Genomic DNA, 11037 nt, shown 5'->3' on the forward strand with positions numbered 1-11037 from the left:
GCTTATCTTTTAAATTGGAGTTGTTCTGTTTTTTTAAGACAAAATAAGATTATCTCTATACATTGGGAGGGAATATAAAGGCATTTACAAATCTCTTTCTTTGTTGGGTTTTTTTGAATCACAGTTCAAATTGCTGTAGTTTTTGGTGCCAACACTCTGGAACATATCTTCAATCTGTGCCGGGGTAACTTTGACTTCCTGGAACGGCTTCCTGACCCATTACTCCTGTACATCATTTCCTTTCTGGAGCTTGAAGATATTGCCAGGCTGTCTCAAGTTTCACACAGATTTAAAATGGTAAAAAACATTTACAACTTATTTTAAGTATTAGTTTTGCTTTGGCACATTCTCCTGATTTAGTTCACTTTTAACACACACATCCTTTACAAACATGTACCTGTAAGATTATTCAGGTAATAAACGCTATTCCCAGTATAGTATTAAATATTTGAAGGATTGGACCCATGCTTTATAGCATATTTAAGATCTTGCTGTTATTGCACAGGTTCAGCAGTGCAAGATCAGACTCCATGGAGGATAATACACTCTTGTGTATTACAAAAGCATTCTTAATGGATAGTCTCAACTTTAAAGAAATCATAGAAAGAAATATATTAAAGAAAATTACCCATGCAACCCTGCTGATGTAAGTGGGCTTATGATGATGCAGCTGAGGCTAGAATTTGTCATAATGTAATATCAATTACAATTAGCAGTACAAAATTATCAGTTTTGTTATTTTCAAAATCAACTGTATTCAAAAGTTAAGTATTGTCCATAATGCTGCATTCTTATGCCTTTAGGCTAATTCACCTGTGGTGTGGAGTGCTTTATTATTTGGGACTATGAGGGGCTCTACCAGGTATTTGCTGCCCCTGCCAGAGGCCCCACCAACTTGGCACATCCTGCCCTAAGAAGGTTCCATGCTGGAAGAGAAGAGCAGTGAGTTCAGACCTCCAGAGGTTGCCTGGAGAGGTGTCTCATGATCTGCTGCAAACAGAACCAGTGAGAAATGGTCCTCTGGTACCTAGAAGGGCTGGGAGCAGGCAGAGGCCAATCAAAGCCCAGTAGGCCAGATGAAAAGGGCTGGCAGCTTTTACTAGGGACCAGTTCTGAGCAAAGCCAGGACAGGACCATCTGGCTTAGACTAACTAGTTTTATTGGCCCAGTTTGCAGCCAGATAATCTTCAGTGTCCTAACCCAAGAAGCCTGGCTTAGCCAGGGGCCTAACCTTGACAACATTGACCTTGGGTCTCTATGAAGGACTAGTGTTTATGTTATGGACTTTAACATCCATGTGGTTATTTTGATTTCACGTTCAATATGGTTTCTTATTGGACTGGACTGAGAGCTGTTCCAGAGGGTTAGGCCATGGAGGTGGCTGTACTAAAGAGGATGAGTCTCTGCAACACTGTGAACTGACATGAAGAGGCACTCTGATAGTGAGTGCATGATGTAATATTGACCATATAATCAAGTATTATTTAGGTCTTTTACAAAGTAAACCTTTCTTTTTCACCTTTTGGATTCTCAGAATCTCAACTGAGGGGAAATAATATTTCTAAACTATGCTAATATTCTTGTGGACATTGGGCTGTTATGACCGTAAAGTGGAGCATGCAATAGAGGCAATGGAATAAACTCACCAGCCCAACCAAAGCTTCTAGAGCCTTTTGCCTCATGTACATAAAATGCCTCCAGGAGTGGAGGCTGAACATGGCTGCTGTGCCATACTTGAACTGGGCAACCAGAGAGAGTCAATTTTTTATTGTCATGGTCCAAATTTGTTGGTCATGGTATAGTCAAGATCCAGACTCCAGAGAAAATGATAATAAGTAATAAATAAAAAGATGTTGGAGTCTGTTCAAAAGCATCTGGCAGTCTGGATTTGGCTCACAGTTTGCCTGTTGACTACCCCTGCCAGACACACTGTACACTGTCCTGATCACTGGCCCCAATGATTAAGGCTCGGGCAATGCCATGACTCTGCCCCTCATTTTCTCTAAGGAGGAAACATAGACCGTGAGCACTAAACTGGAGAAGTCCTTGTGTTCAAGGGAATGAAAAGACTGCTATTGCTGTAAGATCGTAGTAAGTTATTTATCAGTTCTTTCCCAACCATGGATCCTTGCAGGACACAGCAGCATAGGCGCAGACTCCGTGGGTGCTCTGGGGCTGGAGCACCCTCGGGGAAAAATTGGTGGATGCTTTGCACCCACTGGCAGCTCTCCACCTCCCCCCCTGAGCGCACCGTCCCCGCTTCTCCTTCCAGCAGTTGCCACTGCAAAGCAGCTATTTTGCGGTGTAACAAGCTGTGGGAGAGCGCACTCAGGGAAGGAAGCGGGGAAGAGGCGGGGCCGGGGATTTGGGGAAGGAGTCCAATAGGGGCAGAGAGGGGATGGAGTTGGGGCGGGGACTTTGGGGAAGGGGCTGGAATGAGAGCAGGGGTGGAGTTGGGGCGGGGCTGGAGGGGCGCGAGCTCCCACCGGCACCAGCAGAAGTTGGCGCCTATGCACAGCAGGGCCCTTTTTCATTACCAGATTATCAACCCAAACTTTTTTTCTTGCTTTCCAAGATAAATTAAAGAAATAGGTAGCTGCATCCTCTATTTCCAGCCCTTACCAAATATTCTGGCTAAGTATCATGGCCACAAGTATCCCGCAAAGACTCCTAGATAATCTCTAGTTTTGCTACTGGTGGTTCTTGCTGTGTGCCATCTTTTGCCCTCCATCCCATTATTACTACAGTCCACCTTCTATTTCCTGTTCTTGCCAAAGACCCAGACTATCAGCAAAAATATTCTTACACTTTTAAATATGTTCACCTTTATTTACTCGCATACTCACGTGTTTATTTCTTTTCTCCCCAGTTAATTCTAAGCATAAATCTCATCATGTTTTTCTGTCCAGAATTCAGTATCTAGGTTTATTCCAATGCCAGTTTCAAAGTATTTTTTACTTTTGTATTTTCACTGTGTAATGTTTTAAAACAAAGACAGTGTAAAAGAAGCTGTTTTATAAAATCAAGTAAGGAATGACTGCAGTTGCCTTACTCTGAATACCACCACTCAAGCACTGCGAGTTTTTTAGAATACCAGTATTTACTGAAATACATAACATGGCATTTTCCATCACAGGCTCAGTAGATTTCTTAGATTTACCTTGTTCGTGGATTTTATAATCTATAAATCCATTCTATAAATCCAATTATTGTAAAAATTGTTACTTATCTTTCTATGAACTAAAATAACCACCAGAGGGAGCTATATCCATAATGCAAACCTGAAGATAAACATTTCTGATGTTGAGTCTGATTTTGCTCACACTTACACTGGTGTAAAACTAGTGTAAATCCATGAGTTCTGGGGAGTTGCTTCAGATTTAAGCCACTGTAATAGAGAGCATAATCTCACCAAAGTTTCTAACACTGAAAGCTGGCTGTTGTGTTATATATTCTGAAATCCACTATGAAAGAAGAAAACAATAATATTGAATTGATATTTGCACTGTATGTTTTATATATTGCGTATGAAGTACTAAAAGATAGTCTCCAATATTTTCAATTTAATACAATTACCAATTTTCTAGGCACAACAGAACAGAGAAATATAACAATCAGAAATTTTAGGAAGGCTTTTAAAATTCATCCCTTTTTCTTCTTTCAGCAGTATTTGAAGCAGTATTTCCCATGATCCCTGTCTTCCCATTTTGATCAGACAACCCCATGTGGTAATATAACCACCACCGCTCAGCGGTGGAACAGATATTGGGACCAAATTATAGCATTACATCAGTGCAATACCACTGACTACAGAGGGTTTGCCAATAAAGCCATTGTAAAGCTTGTGTGCGGGGAGAATCAGATTCAGTATCTTTCAGGATCACTTATTTTAAAGATTGGATATAATGATTATACTGATGCACCCAATCTTCCTAATAATTACTCTTTTATGATGGTTGTATCATACCTGGAAAAAAACCTTCATTTTCTCTTTCTGCTTATGCTATAATGGCTAATATGATTGTTTCCACACAATTCTATTTATGCAGTCATTCAAAAGTGGGAAGCATCACCCAAGAATCAAAATCCATCTCCAGAACTGAATAGCTCACAATTCTTGTGAAAGCTTCTTTCAGTTGCATAGGGCCAATTGTCCAAGTTAATCTGATATAAATCCAGAGAGTCTGATAGAACACCACAAATAAATAGATTTGGCCCTTTTTCTTTTCCACAAACACATGCATATATACTTGTAATATGATTTGTAAATAACATGGGCCAAATTTTCTGGTATAAACTGGCACCGTTCCATTGATTTCAGTGGAGCTGTGCCAATATATATCAGCAGACAGTGTGGCCCAGATGGAGAAAATATTTTTGAACTCATTATACTGAAAAAAACCATGACAATAATTTACAGAATATATAATACCATGTACAAGACCAACAAAGACATATAACAAGGGTCAAATCATACAACCTGGACTCAGTCCTTACTTGGGCAAAACTGGTACTGAAGTTATTGTAAGTTTACCTAAAAACGGTCTGTAGGATTTTTCCCCAAAAGATCTCATTCTTATATATAAAGCTAACTTAATATACAATGAGCTGTGTTGCCCTATGCTGGGTTTTTCAAATAAAATGGTAGTAAACATTGAATATGTCTGGTTATGTTTGTTTAAACCAGAATAACCCTGCCTGCTTTCTCTTATAAATAGATATGCAACTCTGACACACTGTGGGAGAAAATTGTGCAGAATTTGTGTGGTGCAATTACCCCTGAAATGAGAGCACTGGCACAGGAAGTGGGTTGGAAGCAGTTCTTCTTCACAAACAAGCTTCAGCTTCAGCTGCAGCTCCGAAGAAGGAGGCAGAAACAAGATGATTCAAAGAAATCAAAGACTAAATAAAGCAGCATGCTTTTTCATTATGGGCAAAAGTTGTAAGTGCGGACTTGTATATTACATTATAATTGGTTACTTTTACTGAAAAAATGAGGCTATTAAAACAGTAGACATAAAGCATAATGGAAACAATACATAAACAACATTACCTTTTGTAGACTGGAATTTTATTAATCAGCTACCACCAGCAATAGGAAAGGTTCAAGTCCTTTGAACTTCTTGACTCTGAGATATAATAAGTTTACATATACAGTGGTTACCATTCAAACAGTCAGCATTTGATAACAGATATCATAATGTTGCCACAGTTATTTCCTAAGAAATAGAGAGAAATGTGGTATGTCAGTTCTTATTGTGTAGAAACCATTGGTAAATGCTGATTGTTTACTGGCCACCATGGCAAATATGAAATGTTAAAAGGTGACCAATGTGTATCTTGGGTCCAAAATTTGACCTGCATTAAAGCGGTTTTAAAATTAGTGAACATCCTCTGTAGTCTAGATGTCTAAACTTCAAACAAATAAGCAAATCAGCACTTATCACTAAGGGGAAACGTCATTAGAGACCAAGAACTGAATGGGTATGTATACCAAACTACCCTCTTCCTTTTAGATAGCTGCTTCAGGTCATGGTTTGGGAACACTGGAAGGATGGTAAATGGATGAAATTTTCACTGCTTCTGCCTATGCAGGAACTTCTGATGATAATGGACTAGAGTTGCCAGTGCTGTGATGCTGGTACCTTTGGTGAGGTTTACATTCATTTAAGTATATTTTCAATTATAAAATAATATTTACTATTGTCTCTTTGCATTGTAGCACATCAATAATGTTCCTACCAAACGGAGCTGACAAATCCATTAAGAAAAATAGTTTACGTAGCTTAGAATTTCATCTTAATTGTTGTTAATTACAACATTAACTTCAACAATCCAGAGGTCAAGTATTAATAGCCTTAAATTATTAATTAATGTCTACCATGTGTTATTACAAGATTTAAATATTGAGCATTAATACCAGTGCTTGCATTTTTTCCATATAATGGCCTAAAAGCTGCATGATTTACTCAGCTAAACTCTCACAAAGTTAGAGTCTTCCTAAGAAAGGCCTGCAGGATTTGGCACTGTACTAATGATAACATCACAAAAATTAAGGCCAATATGGTTGCACTGGAATGCCTAAAGTTAGTCATCTGAATTCACTAAAAAGTGGCCTGATTTATTTTATGTGTTGAGCTGATGTTGATGTGAGTTCATAGTATTCAGTACCGCCGAAAATCAGGTCATTTTGTTTAGGTGCCTAAATATGGGTTTAGGTGATTAGCTTTAGGCACCCAAGTAAAGCCAAAATGCTCAAGGTGACCTAGTTTATTTACAATACAAACTTTTATAATGCAAATGGTCCTTATTCACACAAGTATTCTTATTGAAACCAAGACTTACTTATTGTTGTCTTATTGTATGACTAAGGACTACTTTTGTGAGAGAGGGTTACTGGGATTGGGCCCTTAAATATGTAGCTGATTATTTGAAATATTTTAGTAGAGCCATGTATATTTTGGTTATAGTAAGTATAGATACAGTATAAGGAACTTAATCCTGACCAAATGCCACTAACAATTTATACAATAATCTGAGTATGGCCATCAGAGTGACTGACATACTGGTAAATGATCAAACTAAGTGTAAAAGGCACCAAGTACAATAGCATGAAAGGCAGTTAGACAAGTTTTGATAGTTAACTTCTCTAATTTTACAGGGTGGTGTGTTATTCTTTATTGATGAAGTCTTGTATTATCATTATATTAAACATAAAATAAGTTGTCATTCTTTATATCTAGTGCCAATTTTTCACCATTTCCCCCCTTCTCCAAGATCAACATTCAAAGTGAAATGGTATTAAATATATATTCTGTGGAAGTTTTTCTAATCTTTGTAAAACATGCAATGTATGGTATACCCTTGGAATTTATAGATAAATGTGACCATATTCATGCTATAAAGCTATTTACTTGCCAACAGTTTGCCAGAGGAATATTTTACCTTTTTTTAACAATCTTCAGTTACTTTTGTTATATTATTATTTACTTTAGAACAAATGCCATATTCTCTTTGGGCCAGAGTCTCAAGTGGTGCAAATCTGTGTAGCTCCATTGACTTCAATGCTGAGGATCTGGCCCATTATTTTTAAAAAATGGTTTAAATGTCAAGTATTAAAAATGCAGTTTGTAAATCTACTGTAAACTGGTAATTAAGAAATAAAAGTGTAGATTCTACAAAGTGATTTATTCAGATAGTCTAAAATATATTTTCTCTTATTTCATATTTTTTTCTGAATGTCATTCTAGTAGTACTTCAAATTTTAGAAGAAATGTGCTAATCTGAGTAAATTTACTTTGCACTGGAAATATATATACATATTGCCTGAATATTTTGCTAATAATAAAGAGCATTAGGAAGAAGGCCCTGAACCTTTCCCACACTGAAGCATATTCTTAACATTATCCATGTGAGTGGTCCACTTTAAGTCACTGGGACTACTTACATTTATAAGAACATAAGAAAGGCCGTACCAGGTCAGACCAAAGGTCCATCTAGCCCAGTATCTGTCTACCGACAGTGACCAATGCCAGGTGCCCCAGAGGGAGTGAACCTAACAGGCAATGATCAAGTGATCTCTCTCCTGCCATCCATCTCCATCCTCTGACGAACAGAGGCTAGGGACACCATTCTTACCCATCCTGGCTAATAGCCATTTATGGACTTAGCCACCATGAATTTATCCAGTCCCCTTTTAAACATTGTTATAGTCCTAGCCTTCACAACCTCCTCAGGTAAGGAGTTCCACAAGTTGACTGTGCGCTGCGTGAAGAAGAACTTCCTTTTATTTGTTTTAAACCTGTTGCCTATTAATTTCATTTGGTGACCCCTAGTTCTTGTATTATGGGAATAAGTAAATAACTTTTCCTTATCCACTTTCTCAACATCACTCATGATTTTATATACCTCTATCATATCGCCCCTTAGTCTTCTCTTTTCCAAGCTGAAAGTCCTAGCCTCTTTAATCTTTCCTCATATGGGACCTTCTCTAAACCCCTAATCATTTTAGTTGCCCTTTTCTGAACCTTTTCTAGTGCTAGAATATCGTTTTTGAGGTGAGGAGACCACATCTGTACACAGTATTCGAGATGTGGGCGTACCATGGATTTATATAAGGGCAATAATATATTCTCAGTCTTATTTTCTATCCCCTTTTTAATGATTCCTAACATCCTGTTTGCTTTTTTGACCGCCTCTGCACACTGCGTGGACATCTTCAGAAAACTATCCACAATGACTCCAAGATCTTTTTCCTGACTTGTTGTAGCTAAATTAGCCCCCATCATGTTGTATGTATAGTTGGGGTTATTTTTTCCAACGTGCATTACTTTACATTTATCCACATTAAATTTAATTTGCCATTTTGTTGCCCAATCACTTAGTTTTGTGAGATCTTTTTGAAGTTCTTCACAATCTGCTTTGGTCTTAACTATCTTGAGTAGTTTAGTATCATCTGCAAACTTTGCCACCTCACTGTTTACCCCTTTCTCCAGATCATTTATAAATAAATTGAATAGGATTGGTCTGAGGACTGACCCTTGGGGAACACCACTAGTTACCCCTCTCCATTCTGAGAATTTACCATTAATTCCTACCCTTTGTTCCCTGTCCTTTAACCAGTTCTCAATCCATGAAAGGACCTTCCCTTTTATCCCATGACAGCTTAATTTACGTAAGAGCCTTTGGTGAGGGACCTTGTCAAAGGCTTTCTGGAAATCTAAGTACACTATGTCCACCGGATCCCCCTTGTCCACATGTTTGTTGACCCCTTCAAAGAACTCTAATAGATTAGTAAGACATGATTTCCCTTTACAGAAACCATGTTGACTATTGCTCAACAGTTGATGTTTTTCTATGTGTCTGACAATTTTATTCTTTATTATTGTTTCAACTAATTTTCCCGGTACCGACGTTAGACTTACCGGTCTGTAATTGCCGGGATCACCCCTAGAGCCCTTTTTAAATATTGGAGTTACATTAGCTAACTTCCAGTCATTAGGTACCGAAGTCGATTTAAAGGAGAGGTTACAAACCTTAGTTAATAGTTCCGCAACTTCACATTTGAGTTCTTTCAGAACTCTTGGGTGAATGCCATCTGGTCCCGGTGACTTGTTAATGTTGAGTTTATCAATTAATTCCAAAACCTCCTCTAGTGACACTTCAATCTGTGACAGTTCCTCAGATTTGTCACCTACAAAAGCCAGCTCAGGTTTGGGAATCTCCCTAACATCCTCAGCCGTGAAGACTGAAGCAAAGAATCCATTTAGTTTCTCCGCAATGACTTTATCATCTTTAAGCGCTCCTTTTGTATTTTGATCATCAAGGGGCCCCACTGGTTGTTTAGCAGGCTTCCTGCTTCTGATGTACTTAAAAAACATTTTGTTATTACCTTTAGAGTTTTTGGCTAGCCGTTCTTCAAACTCCTCTTTGGCTTTTCTTATTACACTCTTGCACTTAAGTTGGCAGTGTTTGTGCTCCTTTCTATTTGCCTCACTAGGATTTGACTTCCACTTTTCAAAGGAAGTCTTTTTATCTCTCACTGCTTCTTTTACATGGTTGTTAAGCCACGGTGGCTCTTTTTTAGTTCTTTTACTGTTTTTCTTAATTTGGGGTATACATTGAAGTTGGGCCTCTATTATGGTGTCTTTAAAAAGGGCCCATGCAACTTGCAGGGATTTCACTTTAGTCACTGTACCTTTTAACTTTTGTCTAACTAACCCCCTCATTTTTGTATAGTTCCCCCTTTTGAAATTAAATGCCACAGCGTTCGGCAGTTGTGGTGTTCTTCCCACCACAGGGATGTTGAATGCTATTGTATTATGGTCACTATTTCCAAGCGGTCCTGCTATAGTTACCTCTTGGACCAGCTCCTGCGCTCCACTCAGGATTAAATCTAGAGTTGCCTCTCCCCTTGTGGGTTCCCGTACCAGCTGCTCCAAGAAGCAGTCATTTAAAGTACTGAGAAATTTTATCTCTGCATTTCGTCCTGAAGTGAAATGTTCCCAGTCAATATGGGGATAATTGAAATCCCCCACTATTATTGGGTTCTTAATTTTGATAGCCTCTCTAATTTCCCTTAGCATTTCATCATCACTATTACTGTCCTGGTCAGGTGGTCGATAATAGATCCCTAATGTTATATTTTTACTAGAGCATGAAATTTCTATCCATAGAGATTCTATGGAACATGTGGATTCGCTTAAGATTTTTACTTCATTTGAATCTACACTTCCTTTCACATATAGTGCCACTCCTCCCCCTGCACAACCTGTTCTGTCCTTCCGATATATTTTGTACCCCAGAATGATTGTGTCCCATTGATTGCTCTCAGTCCACCAGGTTTCTGTGATGCCTATTATATCTATATCCTCCTTTATCACAAGGCACTCTAGTTCACCCATCTTATTATTTAGACTTCTGGCATTTGTGTACAAGCACTTTAAAAACTTGTCCCTGTTTATTAGCCTGCCCTTTTCTGATGTGCCAGATTCTTTTTTATGTGACTGTTTATCATCTGATCTGGCCCTTACATTATACTTTTCAGTCCTCTGCTCCTGACTATAACCTGACTATCATCAGACTCTCCCCTAAGAAAAGTCTGTGTCCGATCCACACGCTCCTCTGCAGCAGTCGGCTTTCCCCCATCTCCTAGTTTAAAAACTGCTCTACAACCTTTTTAATGTTTAGTGCTAGCAGTCTGGTTCCACTTTCGTTTAGGTGGAGCCCATCTCTCCTGTATAGGCTCCTCCCATCCCAGAAGTTACCCCAGTTCCTAATGAACGTGATCCCCTCCTCTCTACACCATCGTCTCATCCACGCATTGAGACTCTGAAGCTCCGCCTGCCTACCTGGCCCTGCGCGTGGAACTGGGAGCATTTCTGAGAATGCCACCATAGAGGTCCTGGATTTCAGTCTCTTCCCTAGCAGCCTAAATTTGGCTTCCAGGACATCTCTCCTACCCTTCCCTATGTCATTGGTACCTACATGTACCACGACCACCGGCTCCTCCCCAGCACTACACATACGTCTATCTAG

At 38.9% G+C, this 11037-nt stretch overlaps 1 protein-coding gene across 4 annotated transcripts in view; it reads left to right on the forward strand.

Annotated features, from left to right (window-relative positions):
• FBXO36 (F-box protein 36) overlaps nucleotides 1–11037 on the forward strand; it is a 101031-nt gene that overhangs the window by 63272 nt on the left and 26722 nt on the right. For 2 of the 4 annotated variants that reach the window (XM_045031310.1, XR_006582390.1), the window contains exons 3-4: nucleotides 125–297; nucleotides 4719–4942. In XM_045031310.1, the coding sequence (XP_044887245.1) occupies nucleotides 125–297; nucleotides 4719–4910 (365 nt within the window). In that variant the 3' untranslated portion in view covers nucleotides 4911–4942. Of the gene's footprint in view, nucleotides 1–124; nucleotides 298–803; nucleotides 942–4718; nucleotides 6723–11037 lie in introns of those variants that run through there. The other 2 variants (XM_045031309.1, XM_045031311.1) reach the window with 2 other exon arrangements.

Source organism: Mauremys mutica, chromosome 9, assembly GCF_020497125.1.
Source record: "Mauremys mutica isolate MM-2020 ecotype Southern chromosome 9, ASM2049712v1, whole genome shotgun sequence".
Lineage (NCBI taxonomy): Eukaryota > Metazoa > Chordata > Testudines > Geoemydidae > Mauremys > Mauremys mutica.